Source organism: Mizuhopecten yessoensis, unplaced genomic scaffold, assembly GCF_002113885.1.
Source record: "Mizuhopecten yessoensis strain PY_sf001 unplaced genomic scaffold, ASM211388v2 scaffold4823, whole genome shotgun sequence".
In the NCBI taxonomy this organism is placed as follows: domain Eukaryota; kingdom Metazoa; phylum Mollusca; class Bivalvia; order Pectinida; family Pectinidae; genus Mizuhopecten; species Mizuhopecten yessoensis.
Window position 1 is genome coordinate 929,999 of NW_018405739.1, and position 15,646 is coordinate 945,644.

At 38.1% G+C, this 15,646-nt stretch overlaps 1 protein-coding gene across 1 annotated transcript in view; it reads left to right on the top strand.

The window, feature by feature from the left end:
- LOC110449827 (E3 ubiquitin-protein ligase HACE1-like) overlaps nt 1-14,821 on the top strand; it is a 32,183-nt gene extending 17,362 nt beyond the window's left edge. Inside the window, exons 12-26 of the mRNA XM_021496943.1 lie at nt 1,680-1,839; nt 2,524-2,993; nt 4,723-4,791; nt 5,020-5,107; nt 6,123-6,234; nt 6,371-6,468; nt 6,730-6,817; nt 7,501-7,650; nt 8,063-8,124; nt 8,595-8,729; nt 9,374-9,505; nt 10,199-10,294; nt 10,550-10,620; nt 13,114-13,227; nt 13,492-14,821. Of these exons, the coding sequence (XP_021352618.1) occupies nt 1,680-1,839; nt 2,524-2,993; nt 4,723-4,791; nt 5,020-5,107; nt 6,123-6,234; nt 6,371-6,468; nt 6,730-6,817; nt 7,501-7,650; nt 8,063-8,124; nt 8,595-8,729; nt 9,374-9,505; nt 10,199-10,294; nt 10,550-10,620; nt 13,114-13,227; nt 13,492-13,594 (1,948 nt within the window). The 3' untranslated portion in view covers nt 13,595-14,821. The remainder of the gene's footprint in view (nt 1-1,679; nt 1,840-2,523; nt 2,994-4,722; nt 4,792-5,019; nt 5,108-6,122; nt 6,235-6,370; nt 6,469-6,729; nt 6,818-7,500; nt 7,651-8,062; nt 8,125-8,594; nt 8,730-9,373; nt 9,506-10,198; nt 10,295-10,549; nt 10,621-13,113; nt 13,228-13,491) is intronic.
- Nucleotides 14,822-15,646: the final 825 nt, after the last annotated feature.

Here is a 15,646-nt window from a genome sequence, read left to right on the forward strand (position 1 = left end):
TTCTAGTTCCATTTTAAAGAACTATTATGCTTCATGGTATTTGTCACATTCTAGTTCCATTGTAAAGAACTGTTATGCTTCATGGTATTTGTCTTGTTCTAGTTCCATTGTAAAGAACTATTATGCTTCATGGTACTTGTCACATTCTAGTTCCATTATAAAGAACAGTTATGCTTCATGGTATTTGTCATGTTCTAGTTCCATTGTAAAGAACTGGTATGCTTCATGGTATTTGTTATGTTCTAGTTCCATTGTAAAGAACTAATATGCTTCATGGTATTTGTCACATTCTAGTTCCAATATAAAGAACAGTTATGCTTCATGGTATTTGCTATGTTCTAGTTCCATTGTAAAGAACTATTATGATTCATGGTATTTGTCACATTCTAGTTCCATTGTAAAGAACTGTTATGATTCATGGTATTTGTCATGTTCTAGTTCCATTGTAAAGAACTGGGCTGCTTAATGGTATTTGTCATGTTCTAGTTCCATTGTAAAGAACTGCTATGCTTCATGGTATTTGTCATGTTCTAGTTCCGTTGTAAAGAACTATTATGATTCATGGTATTCGTCATGTTCTAGTTCCATTGTAAAGAACTGGTATGCCTCATGGTATTTGTCATGTTCTAGTTCCATTGTAAAGAACTGGTATGCCTCATGGTATTTGTCATGTTCTAGTTCCATTATAAAGAACAGCTATGCTTCATGGTATTCGTCATGTTCTAGTTCCATTGTAAAGAACTGGGCTGCTTAATGGTATTTGTCATGTTCTAGTTCCATTGTAAAGAACTGGGCTGCTTAATGGTATTTGTCATGTTCTAGTTCCATTGTAAAGAACTGGGCTGCTTAATGGTATTTGTCATGTTCTAGTTCCATTGTAAAGAGATGTTATGTTTCATGGTATTTGTCATGTTCTAGTTCCATTATAAAGAACAGGTATACTTTATGGTATTTGTCACGTTCTAGTTCCATTGTAAAGAACTGTTATGCTTCATGGTATTTGTCATGTTCTAGTTCCGTTGTAAAGAACTATTATGATTCATGGTATTCGTCATGTTCTAGTTCCATTGTAAAGAACTGGTATGCTTCATGGTATTTGTCATGTTCTAGTTCCATTGTAAAGAACTATTATGCTTCATGGTATTTGTCACATTCTAGTTCCATTATAAAGAAGTGGTATGCTTCATGGTTTTTGTCATGTTCTAGTTCCATTGTAAAGAAGTGGTATGCTTCATGGTTTTTATCATGTTCTAGTTCCATTGTAAAGAAGTGGTATGCTTCATGGTTTTTGTCATGTTCTAGTTCCATTATAAAGAACTGTTATGCTTCATGGTATTTGTCATGTTCTAGTTCCATTGTAAAGAGATATTATGCTTCATGGTATTTGTCATGTTCTATATGGCATTCTTACTGACTAGCAATGCCAGCTGAAAGATGTTCAATACTTAGGTATATGAGAAGTTAATGTGTGTGTTTTGTAGAGTGTCCAGTTATTTGGAGACATGTCTGACACAAGGTTAAAAGAGAGTTGATTATCTAAATAAAAAGACATATATAGATTGTTTGAGTAAGCAGTCATTAGGATAACTAGTCGCACAGTATTAGATCAATGTGAAGACCAAGATGTTGAGATTACCGTGATGTGTGACATTCTGTTAGTAAATATATTTGTGTTACAGTGTGTCCAGCAATGTGGAGACCCAGGTGTCGAGTCTGCTGCGATGTGTTAATACCCTGTGTACCCTATATAAGTCCATATCCAGTTCCTCAACCTCACCCCACAGCTACGCCGTCAACGGTGTAGCACCCATGTCGCCCAAAACGGCTCAAATCTTCAAGGTATGCTCAAAAATATCTGTTGTACACGTTTTGTTTACAACAGTGGAAGATTGATAAGCTCGGAATAAAAGTAGAAAGTGCCATCTGATTTCAGAGCTGTCTTACTTGAAAACATCTTTTTTCGGTTTTGGGTCAAGGATTTAATGTTTATACTTGTAATCCTGCTGAAGTTACATATACATAAAAGATATTTAAATTACTGCAGTGCTCATTCACCTTCATTGATAAATGTTGAAATAAAACTTGATTAGCAGGTTGTATTTGACAACAAAAATTAAACAATATCTCCAAAATTCTAATTATTAGGTCTTTTGTAGTTAGGATTGGTTTGATTTAGTATTGTTTAACGTCCTATCAACAGCTATGGTCATTTAAGGATGGTTGTAGTTATGAATACCTGTGTTTCAGGAGCAGTGAAGGTCAATTCTTAGTCATGTATACATTTGTATATGTTGGGGGGGGGGGGGGTATTGAAGGCAAGAGGATGAAAACAAAATGTGCCCTCCCCTGCCCCATCACAACAATATACATACAAAGTACTTATGTGGAAAAGTCATTCTCAAGCTTTATTCATTTATATGACTTCTAGTTGTAGAGTTATTTCTGTACTTCACTGACTCTTTCCCACTTGTCATTACTGCTATATCACTAGTGTTTCAACTAACTCTAAGAATCTTGTTTCAGCCACTTGAGATGCTGTGGCAACTTCTGGATGACTGGTTGAATCTTCTCAAGATGGAATTTGAAAGAAATCCAGAAAATTTTAAAAAAGAAATATCCAATGGAAACCTGAATTCCCTTGTTAAAGAGTGCTTAAATGATCCTCATGTTGGAGACTCTGTTGATTCAATTAAGGAAAGTAAGACAGTAAAAGATGTATCAGTGGAGAAAGTAGGTACAGAGGAAAAAGTAGAGAAAGATGAACCAAAAAGTATGGGAGCTAGTGTAGAATGGGAGATAACTCCATCTGAGGGAGCGACAACCCATCACAAGGTGGTAGCTACCAAGTTCACTCTTGCAGATATGGAAGAGCAGCTTTTAAAGCGCCTGAGCCTTGAGCAGGCAGACCAAGATGTGGTTGGTGTTACCCTCCCAAGGATCTGTGGGGTAGTTCAGGCCTTCTACACATGCTGCTCATGTCAAGTACAGCAGGGGTAAGCTCTTATTTGTTATCTGTTGTTACATACAAAATCAACAAGCTTTCATCTATTCTCTGATATCAAGCACAGCATAAATAAGCTCTTATCTATTATCTGAGGTTACATACCAAATCAATATGATTTTATCTATTATCTGAGGTTACATACAATATCAATATGATTTTATCTATTATTTGATGCCCATACCACAACATTAACCTCTTCTCTATCATTATTGTGTTGTTACATTCAGAACTAGCTTTTATCTGTCACTTAATTCATTGACCTAAGCATTCGTGTATGTCAATCAATTAATCTTGTCATCTTCACTGACATACTTGTCAGAGTGACTGCTTAAGTTTTATTAGAAGGTATTTTCTAAACCTCAGCATCATCATCTTCAACAATGAGTTTTAATTAATAATTTACGAGTGTATATATGCGTAAATGTCAAAAGGCCAAAGGTTTGCAAACCAAGGAAGACAAAGCCATTCATTTTTATGATAAAAAAAATGATGTTTTGGTTTGATTCCAAGATACAGAATATGTTAGTTTTATCTGCTATAGGAATCTCCTTGTGTTTTAGTTTTATCTGCTATAGGAATCTCCTTGTGTTTTGAGTTTTATCTACTATAGGAATCTCCTTGTGTTTTGAGTTTTATCTGCTATAGGAATCACCTTGTGTTTTGAGTTTTATCTGCTATAGGAGTCTCCTTGTGTTTTGAGTTTTATATGCTATAGGAATCTCCTTGTGTTTTGAGTTTTATCTGCTATAGGAATCTCCTTGTGTTTTGAGTTTTATCTGCTATAGGAATCTCCTTGTGTTTTAAGTTTTATCTGCTATAGGAATCTCCTTGTGTTTTGAGTTTTATCTGCTATAGGAATCTCCTTGTGTTTTGAGTTTTATCTGCTATAGGAATCTCCTTGTGTTTTGAGTTTTATCTGCTATAGGAATCTCCTTGTGTTTTGAGTTTTATCTGCTATAGGAATCTCCTTGTGTTTTGAGTTTTATCTGCTATAGGAATCTCCTTGTGTTTTGAGTTTTATCTGCTATAGGAATCTCCTTGTGTTTTGAGTTTTATCTGCTATAGGAATCTCCTTGTGTTTTGAGTTTTATCTGCTATAGGAATCTCCTTGTGTTTTGAGTTTTATCTGCTATAGGAATCTCCTTGTGTTTTGAGTTTTATCTGCTATAGGAATCTCCTTGTGTTTTGAGTTTTATCTGCTATAGGAATCTCCTTGTGTTTTGAGTTTTATCTGCTATAGGAATCTCCTTGTGTTTTGAGTTTTATCTGCTATAGGAATCTCCTTGTGTTTTGAGTTTTATCTGCTATAGGAATCTCCTTGTGTTTTGAGTTTTATCTGCTATAGGAATCTCCTTGTGTTTTGAGTTTTATCTGCTATAGGAATCTCCTTGTGTTTTGAGTTTTATCTGCTATAGGAATCTCCTTGTGTTTTGAGTTTTATCTGCTATAGGAATCTCCTTGTGTTTTGAGTTTTATCTGCCAAAGGAATCTCCTTGTGTTTTTGAGTTTTATCTGCCATAGGAATCTCCTTGTGTTTTGAGTTTTATCTGCTATGTGAATCTCCTTGTGTTTTGAGTTTTATCTGCTATATGAATCTCCTTGTGTTTTGAGTTTTATCTGCTATATGAATCTCCTTGTGTTTTGAGTTTTATCTGCTATAGGAACCTCCTTGTGTTTTGAGTTTTATCTGCTATATGAATCTCCTTGTGTTTTGACAGGATGACGTCCCCCAGGTTCATAGAATTTGTTTGGCGCCATAACCATGTGTTGAAGGCTTTAGTTAGCAGGTGGGTAAGACATGTTATCACACAGTGGATCAAACACAATTACAATTCACTTTTCTAAAATATTTAATGTGGAAATTAAGTACAAGTAGCCAGATCTAATATTTTTACTCCATTGTTCCAAACCCTCAAGATTTACTACAAAAATGAAGATTAATGATGGTGTTTATATGTAATATAATTATTTTATTATTAAAACAATTACATATTTGACTTTCTATTTTTTTTTAGAAATCCAAAAGTGATATTTGACCACTTCCATTTCCTATTGGAATGTCCAGAGTTGATGTCCCAGTTCCTGTATATCATTAAAGCACAGGTAAGGCAATGTGATCAGACTATCAAGTCTGCCCACTGGTTACCTTAGCTATGAGTCATTTAAGTCTGGTTACCTAACTGGGCAGGGATGAGGTTATAAAGCCTGGTTACCTTTGGGTTGAGGTATTTTATTCTGGTCACCTTTGCCATGAGTTGATGAAGCCTGGTTACCTAAGAGAGGAGGTGTTTTAGTCTGGTCACCTTAGCAATGACTTGATAAAGCCTGGTTACCTAAGAGAGGAGGTGTTAAAGCATGGTCACCTTAGCAATGACTTGATAAAGTCTGGTTACCTAAGAGAGGAGGTGTTTAAGCCTGGTCACCTTAGCAATGACTTGATAAAGTCGGGTTACCTAGGAGAGGAGGTGTTTAAGTCTGGTCACCTTAGCAATGACTTGATAAAGTCTGGTTACCTAAGAGAGGAGGTGTTTAAGTCTGGTCACCTTAGCAATGACTTGTTAAAATCTGGTTACCTAGGAGAGGAGGTGTTAAAGTCTGGTCACCTTAGCAATGACTTGATAAAGCCTGGTTACCTAAGATAGGAGGTGTTTAAGCCTTGTCACCTTAGCAATGATTTGATAAAGTCTGATTGTCTAAGAGACGAGGTGTTTAAGCCTTGTCACCTTTTTAATGACTTGATAAAGTCTGGTTACCTAGGAAAGGAGGTGTTAAAGCCTGGTCACCTTAGCAATGACTTGTTAAAATCTGGTTACCTAGGAGAGGAGGTGTTAAAGTCTGGTCACCTTAGCAATGACTTGATAAAGCCTGGTTACCTAAGAGAGGAGGTGTTTAAGCCTGAGATACTTTTTGATTTCTGGTGAAATTAGTTATAAAATAAACTTTCAAAAAACATAAAATAAAAAGCTGATTTATAGATTTTCTCAACATTTAAATTTTAACAAAATCAACAACTTATTCACCAGAGGCACTGTACAATACTGTGTATCTTACAATAAAACTTTCTTTGCATAACGTAAACAAGTCTTTGTTTAAGTGTTGCTCAATATGATTGTTTTAGCCGTTTGAGACGAGGAGGCGATGGTTTTACGAAAACCTGGGCAGTACCCCTGATGAGAATGGGCTGATACATTCCACACTGAACCAGGAGGACATCCTAGTGGTGGACAGAGGTAGGATGGACATGAACATGTGTCTGATGTTGTTGGTACAGCTCTGATATATCTATAATGTCTTAGGGTTATACTTCTTGTTTGTTAAGTGAAAGATATGCAATCCTGATGTTGTATGCATGGTTATATTTTCCAGGGCGGTTGTTCCACAGTAGCTGTGAGAGGATGCTCATAATGCCAACAGACAAGTTAAAGAAGGCATTCTCCATGAAGTTTACTGGGGAAGAGGGTGTGGTAAGTTAAAGAAGGCAGAGGGTGTGGTAAGTTAAAGGAGGCTTTCTCCATGGTTTTAATCGGGAAGAGAGATAATTGGAAAAGGGGAAAGGTAACTGAAGAAGGCATTCACCATCATGTTTAATTGGGAATAGGGAAGCTATGCTAAGAAGGCATTCTCCATGAAGTGTATGAATAATGTTAGTCATAGATAACATAATATCATAAAAAATCTTATTATAAGTTAGATGTCAAATGAATGATATTTTTGTTTTTTTCCAGGGCCGAGGAGTGGTGAGGGAATGGTTTGATATTTTGTCAAAGGAAATCCTCAACCCTGATTATGCTCTGTTCACACAATCTGCTGATGGTAGGTATCAATTGATTTTCATAAATATGTCTTTCTTACTTTTTAACTGTTTAGAGCCTGTTTAGTTTTACACTTTTGAAACTATGTATTGATGTTGGTTTGGTGTGAGATGTTTGCCTTTCTCCACAGTTTGTACACTCAGTTTCTTTCTCCACAGGTTGTACACTCAGTGTCTTACTCCACAGGTTGTACATGCAGTGTCTTACTCCACAGGTTGCACACTCAGTGTCTTACTCCACAGGTTGCACACTCAGTGTCTTTCTCCACAGGTTGTACACTCAGTGTCTTACTCCACAGGTTGTACACTCAGTGTCTTACTCCACAGGTTGTACATGCAGTGTCTTACTCCACAGGTTGTACATGCAGTGTCTTACTCCACAGGTTGCACACTCAGTGTCCTCCACAGGTTGTACACTCAGTGTCTTTCTCCACAGGTTGTACACTTAGTGTCTTTCTCCACAGGTTGTACACTTAGTGTCCTACTCCACAGGTTGTACGCCCAGTGTCTTTCTCCACAGGTTGTACACTTAGTGTCTTTCTCCACAGGTTGTACACTTAGTGTCTTACTCCACAGGTTGTACACTCAGTGTCCTCCACAGGTTGTACATTCAGTGTCTTACTCCACAGCTTGTACATTCAATGTCTTACTCCACAGGTTGAACACTCAGTTTCTTTCTCAACAGGTTGTACATTCCAGCCCAACAGCAACTCCGCCATCAACCCAGATCACCTGAACTACTTCCAGTTTGCCGGCCACATCTTGGGGCTGGCTCTCTACCATCAACATCTACTTAGTATCTACTTCACACGGTCTTTCTACAAACACATCCTAGGTATTGTATGCTACAAACTCCTAGATATTAGGGTTTATAATCCTCCACAAAGTGCTTGTTAACTAATTATATTACTGTGGTTGATATGTTGTCAATATTTGTTTATAACACTACTTAACTAGACATTCCTCTGATAGCCCATGCCAGATGTTTTATGGTAATTATTTGAGTCTAAGTAACTGAAGATTGTCACTGTTGTTTCATCTTGTTTGAAATATTTTCAGCTACATTTCTATTTCAGATAAGTAATAAAGAAAGTGATCAATATAGGCCCGATGCCTTTCAAACACTCAGTTTTATTATTTATTTTGTTAACATCAGAAGGGAAATAACTTTTTTTGACAAAACAGAATGGTTGATGTAAAGTTTACTAACTTGTATATAAAATAATTGTTTGGACATGTATTGACAGGTATCCCTGTAAACTACAAAGATGTTGCCTCTATCGATCCCGAATATGCCAAAAATCTTCAGGTAATGGGAAGGCTCAAGCTTGAGTGGAATTTACACTTACACAATATTTTATATAATATTATCTCAAACTTCCCATTTGTCTGGATGTAAGTAATTGAAAAAGACATTTTGTATAGGCTAGAATTGAAAGACAACCATGAGAGTAATTTTGTGAATGCAAACGGATAAAGTTATCTTAGGAATTAATAGTATACATTGTATATTGATTTGAATATAAATTACCTATCCCAGATGTTCTAGAACAAGGTTACACAATACTTTAACTATTAAAATTACCTGATTTGAATCATGCCAGATTAAACTACATCGAGGATTCCATGCATGAACAAAATTTGAGTCGCTGCTGCTTCTGAGCTTAAAAAAATCCAGAATAGGTCATTCCTTTGTAGCGTTCTAATATGGTTTATTCGTTAACGAGCCTCTGTAGTTGTTTTGGCAGTAAACCTGTAACACTACCTGTTTGTTTACAGTGGATACTAGACCACAACATCAGTAACCTTGGCCTTGACCTCACTTTCTCCGTGGAAACCGATGTGTTTGGAAAAATGCAGGAAGTGGAGTTAAAACCCAATGGCATTATGACTCAAGTCACAGAGGAGAACAAGGTGAGTTTTTTTCATTTCAAAATATTTTATTAAATCAAGTGATTTAATGGGAATTGGGCAACAGGCTATGCCTATACAAGCCCTCTCCCTTGGGTTACATACATTTCAAACAATAACAAAATTATAATTTAGACATTAACATATGAGCACTGGCTTGGAACATCAAATAGTAATTTTTTAATAAATATTCATAGTTCAAATAAATGGCTACTAAAAATACACACTAATATTTATAAAATTTACACACATATATATATATAAACATATACACACATATATATAATCCAGAACAAGGTATTGTATTTGTCACTTTGACAGTATATCATTACATGCTATCACATTTACATCCATTGATGTTAAATAGCCTTGGAATAAAATATTTATGCATATAAGCTTAACATCAACATTAGTTTTTGTTGTGCGAAGGTCTTTGTTCATAAAGCATTTTCAAGATGAAATGATATACCAGGTATACAGGTAGGCATTGAGATTAATCAACAATGTATTATACATATAGTTAAATACTGGCACTGATCATTTATGTAGTAAATATATGGGTAACCATAGACATTGGTCATCAATGTATGTTGAGATAAGATAAATGTAACTGTTTTACTGATTCTTTTGTATTGTCACACTTACAGCAAGAGTATGTCCAACTGGTGACGGAGCTGAGGATGACCCGAGCGATTCAGCCGCAGATTGAGAGCTTCCTGTCTGGCTTTCACGCCTTCATACCACAGTCCCTAGTTCAGATGTTTGATGAATTTGAACTGGTAAATATTCCCAGGCCAATCCCTAGTTCAGATGTTTGATGAATTTGAACTGGTAAATATTCCACGGCCAGTCCCTAGTTCATATGTTTGATGAATTTGAACTGGTAAATATTCCCAGGCCAATCCCTAGTTCATATGTTTGATGAATTTGAACTTGTAAATATCCGCAGGCCAATCCCTAGTTCATATGTTTGATGAATTTGAACAGGTAAATATTCCCAGGCCAGTCCCTAGTTCATATGTTTGATGAATTTGAACTGGAAAATATTCCCAGGCCAGTCCCTAGTTCATTTGTTTGATGAATTTGAACTTGTAAATATCCGCAGGCCAATCCCTAGTTCATGTGTTTGATGAATTTGAACTGGAAAATATTCCCAGGCCAGTCCCTAGTTCATATGGTTGATGAATTTGAACTGATAAATATTCCCAGGCCAGTCCCTAGTTCAGATGTTTGATGAAGTTGAACTGGTAAATATTCCCAGGCCAATCCCTAGTTCAGATGTTTTCGAGTATGAACAGATATACACTTGACATCATACAGTATACCACTCATACATAGTGAGAAATATAAAGCAGAAACGGACCTGAAATACCTATTGTTGCTCCCTTAATTTTGTGAGCAGAAGTAAATGTTACATCAGCTGATATATGATTACAACAAGTATGTATCACTAGCGACATATCCTTATCCAGGAGCTGATGTTGTCCGGGCTACCAGAGATTTGTGTTGATGATTGGAAGGCGAACACTGACTACAATGGTTACTGTGAGGCATCAGACATCATAAAGGTAGCTACACTCAACAAGTGGCCAGCTTTTCGGGGGAATTCATTTTACAGAATATAAGAAATGCTTGTGATTTTCTATAAGAAATGTAAGGTATAATGCTATGCTCTGTAGGACATTCAGGAGTATTCTTATTGCAACCCCGTTTTGATCAATCTGGTAACATATCTTAAATGTATTGCAATTGATAATTTGCTTTTGGAAACATTCAGTTTTCTATAGATTTGAAAATCAACTTACATTAACTAAACTTTGCAGTGGTTCTGGGAGATACTGGAGGATTCGAATGAGCACGAGCGAGTGCAGCTATTACAGTTTGTGACGGGCAGGTATGTAACTCAGGTGGTGACAGGCAGGTACATAACTCAGGTGGTGATAGGCAGGTACATAACTCAGTGTGATGGGCAGGTACATAACTCAGGGTGTGACGGGCAGGTATGTAACTCAGTGTGTGACAGGCAAGTACATAACTCAGGTGGTGACAGGCAGGTATGTAACTCAGGTTGTGATGGGCAGGTAGGTAACTCAGGTGGTGACAGGCAGGTACATAACTCAGCGTGTGACAGGCAGGTACATAACTCAGGGTGTGACGGGCAGGTATGTAACTCAGGGTGTGACAGGCAGGTACATAACTCAGGGTATGACAGGCAGGTACATAACTCAGGTGGTGACAGGCAGGTACATAACTCAGGGTGTGATGGGCAGGTACATAACTCAGGTGGTGACAGGCAGGTATGTAACTCAGGTTGTGATGGGCAGGTAGGTAACTCAGGTGGTGACAGGCAGGTACATAACTCAGATGGTGACAGGCAGGTACATAACTCAGTTGGTGATGGACACGTATGTAACTCAGGTTGTGACAGGCAGGTACATAACTCAGGGTGTGACGGGCAGGTATGTAACTCAGGGTGTGACAGGCAGGTACATAACTCAGGTGGTGACAGGCAGGTACATAACTCAGTGTGACAACCATGTACATAATTCAGGTTGTGACGGGCAGGTACATAACTCAGGTGGTGACAAGCAGGTACATAACTCAGGGGGGGACAGGCAGGGACATAATTCAGGGTGTGACGGGCAGGTATGTAACTCAGGGTGTGACTGGCAAGTACATAACTCAGGTGGTGGCAGGCAGGTACATAACTCAGGTGGTGACAGGCAGGTACATAACTCCGGGTGTGACAGGCAGGTACATAACTCAGTGTGACAGGCAGGTACATAATTCAGGTTGTGACGGGCAGGTACATAACTCAGGTGGTGACAGGCAGGTACATAACTCCGGGTGTGACAGGCAGGGACATAACTCAGTTTGACAGGCAGGGACATAACTCAGGGGGTGATGGGCAGGTACATAACTCAGTGTGACGGGCAGGTACATAACTCAGTGTGACGGGCAGGAACATAACTCAGGGTGTGACGGGCAGGTACATAACTCAGTGTGACAGGCAGGTACATAACTCAGTTTGACAGGCAGGTACATAACTCAGGGTGTGACAGGCAGGTACATAACTCAGGTGGTGACAGGCAGGTACATAACTCAGGGTGCGACGGGCAGGTACATAACTCAGGGTGTGATGGGCAGGGACATAACTCAGGGTGTGACGGGCAGGTAGATAACTCAGGTTGTGACGGGCAGGTACATAACATAGGTTGTCAAATGCACTGACGGGCAGGTATGTAACTCAGGTGGTGACAGGCAGGTACATAACTCAGGGTGTGATGGGCGGGTACATAACTCAGTGTGACGGGCAGGTACATAACTCAGGTTGTGACGGGCAGGTACATAACTCAGTGTGACAGGCAGGTACATAACTCAGTTTGACAGGCAGGGACATAACTCAGGGTGTGACAGGCAGGTACATAACTCAGGTGGTGACAGGCAGGTACATAACTCAGGGTGTGATGGGCAGGTACATAACTCAGGGTGTGACGGGCAGGTAGATAACTCAGGTTGTGACGGGCAGGTACATAACATAGGTTGTCAAATGCACTTATTAGCCACTGTTTCCGTCATCTATCATTGTATATGTTAAGATCTCTGAAGTCTACTACGAACCATGGCTGTATAATGATTTCTAATCTATAATTGTATATGTTAAGATCTCTGAAGTCTACTATGAACCATGGCTGTATAATGATTTCTAATCTATAATTGTATATGTTAAGATCTCTGAAGTCTACTATGAACCATGGTTGTATAATGATTTCTAGATTCTCCTGAGGTTTATCTTATGACATTTTGCTACATAGGTTTGTAAAAAAGCGGCAGCTTATTACAGAAATATTCTCAAGCAGAAAGATACCATTTCTCATGTACCTGCTGTATGGTTCATCATCTCCAGACAATTGTATACTATTTTGATAATTTCACAGCATGAAATAACATACAATGCTGTGTCTATTATTTGTGGTTGCAGTATGGGAGAAACAAAATATTCCACTAGAGATGAATTGTGATTTATAAAACCCACTGAAGCTCTGTGTTATACTTGATAATTAACACAGTTGGATAGCTATAAATCATAATTCTATTTTCACTGGTTTGGATATCTTTCATATATCTATTTAAGATATTATGAAGATGCTGAGGTTAATGTACAAGTGTATTTTACATAGATAGTGTTCAGAGGAACCATGACTATTTGTACAGTTCATGTTTATAAACTTGTGTAAATTGATGTATTCTACATACCAGTAGATATTTTTCACAGGAACCATGAATATTTGTACAGTAAATATGTATGTCACAGTGGTCAAACTATTTAATAAACTTATGTAAAATAAAGTACTCATGAATGTTAAATTAAATATCTATGTTGCAGTTCACGAGTACCATATGGAGGATTTTCTAAGCTGACAGGAGGAGGAGGAGCACAGAAATTTACCATCAGTAGTAGCCCCTACACCTACCAGATTCTTCCCACTGCCAGCACATGGTCAGTTCCACACCTACTAGAAGGATTTATATCATACAAATACTTACTGACAAATGCCTTAAACTGGGCAAAGGAAATCCACAAGTGATAAATGTACATATAGTATTAATTATAGTCCAATAGTTCAGTACAAGTGATTTTTCAGACACTCGTGTTTAATAAGTACAGTCCAATAGTCTACACTGGCTATTTCCATGAAACTTCAGATCAGGTTCTGTAATAATTGATCAACTATAGAAATGATTTATCCTTTTTGCTTTCCAGTATCAATTTGCTCAAACTACCAGAATATCCAAGTAAGGACGAGCTTCAGGAAAGAATCCGAATCGCCTCAAGTTGTGGAAGTCTAGGATATACCACGGCTTGATGATTGAAATTGAAGGGTATGCCATGATGTAAAGGATAGAACTCGAGTTCTATTTACCTGTAGAGTCTGCAGTTGTATAACAACTAAGACAGGGAGCAACATTTTATGACAGTGTAACATGGAAGTGCTTGTGTACCATGACAGTGTAACATGGAAGTGCTTGTGTACCATGACATTACATGGAAGTGCTTGTGTACCATGACAGTGTAACATGGAAGTGCTTGTGTACCGTGACAGTGTAACATGGAAGTCCTTGTGTACCGTGGCATTACATGGAAGTGCTTGTGTACCATGACAGTGTAACATGGAAGTCCTTGTGTACCGTGGCATTACATGGGAGTCCTTGTGTACCGTGACATTACATGGAAGTGCTTGTGTACCATGACATTACATGGAAGTCCTTGTGTACCATGACATTACATGGAAGTCCTTGTGTACCGTGGCATTACATGGAAGTCCTTGTGTACCGTGACATTACATGGAAGTGCTTGTGTACAATGATATTACATGGAAAAGAAGTATGTGCCATGACATATCACCTAGATGCTAAGAGTTCTTATAGAAACTGATATCATGCCCAATGTCTTATGTTTCTACAATTCCAGCAATATTAAGCCAGATCTTCATAGCTCTTAATAGAATATTCCTCAGAATCGATAAAGAAATATTTCAATACATTTGGTTAATATCCATCTACTTTTACGCTGTCTCATATGATCCTATGTTGATATATTTCAAATCAAATTTGTCATTCCATTTATGATCCTGAAGTTTATGGAAAGAAATGAGATTTTTTTTGTTGGAGTGAGTCATTTTGAAGGTTTTTAAAGAAAAGTGAGTGTCCAAATGAGTAGACTTGAAGTGGGGGATGATGTTTGGAATAATAGTAAAACCTGCTAGAATAAGTGTGAAACAATGTAACACAGATATACCCAGGTAGTCACTGGGGTATGACCTCTCCCAACAATATATACAGGTAAATGACCTCTCCCAAAGATATATACAGGTAAATGACCTCTCCCAACGCTATATACAGGTAAATGACCTCTCCCAACGATATATACAGGTAAATGACCTCTCCCAATGCTATGGAGGTAAATGACCTCTCCCAACGATATATACAGGTAAAGGACCTCTCCCAACGATATATACAGGAAAATGACCTCTACCAACGATATATACAGGTAAATGACCTCTCCCAATGATATATACAGGTAAATGACCTCTCCCAATGATATATACAGGTAAATGACCTCTCCCAATGCTATGCAGGGAAATGACCTCTCCCAACGATATATACAGGTAAAGGACCTCTCCCAACGATATATACAGGTAAATGACCTCTCCCAACGCTATATACAGGTAAATAGCCTCTCCCAACGATACATACAGGTAAATGACCCCTCCCAACGCTATATACAGGTAAATAACCTCTCCCAACGATATATACAGGTAAAGGACCTCTCCCAACGATATATACAGGAAAATGACCTCTACCAACGATATATACAGGTAAATGACCGCTCCCAATGCTATGCAGGTAAATGTCCTCTCCCAACGATATATACAGGTAAATGACCTTTCCCAACGATATATACAGGTAAATGACCTCTCCCAATGCTATGGAGGTAAATGACCTCTCCCAACGATATATACAGGTAAAGGACCTCTCCCAACGATATATACAGGAAAATGACCTCTACCAACGATATATACAGGTAAATGACCGCTCCCAATGCTATGCAGGTAAATGTCCTCTCCCAACGATATATACAGGTAAATGACCGCTCCCAATGCTATGCAGGTAAATGTCCTCTCCCAACGATATATACAGGTAAATGACCTTTCCCAACGATATATACAGGTAAATGACCTCTCCCAACGGTATATACAGGTAAATGACCTCTCCCAATGCTATGCAGGGAAATAACCTCTCCCAACGATATATACAGGTAAAGGACCTCTCCCAACGATATACAGGTAAATGACCTCTCCCAACGAGATATACAGGTAAATGACCTCTCCCAATGCTATGCAGGGAAATGACCTCTC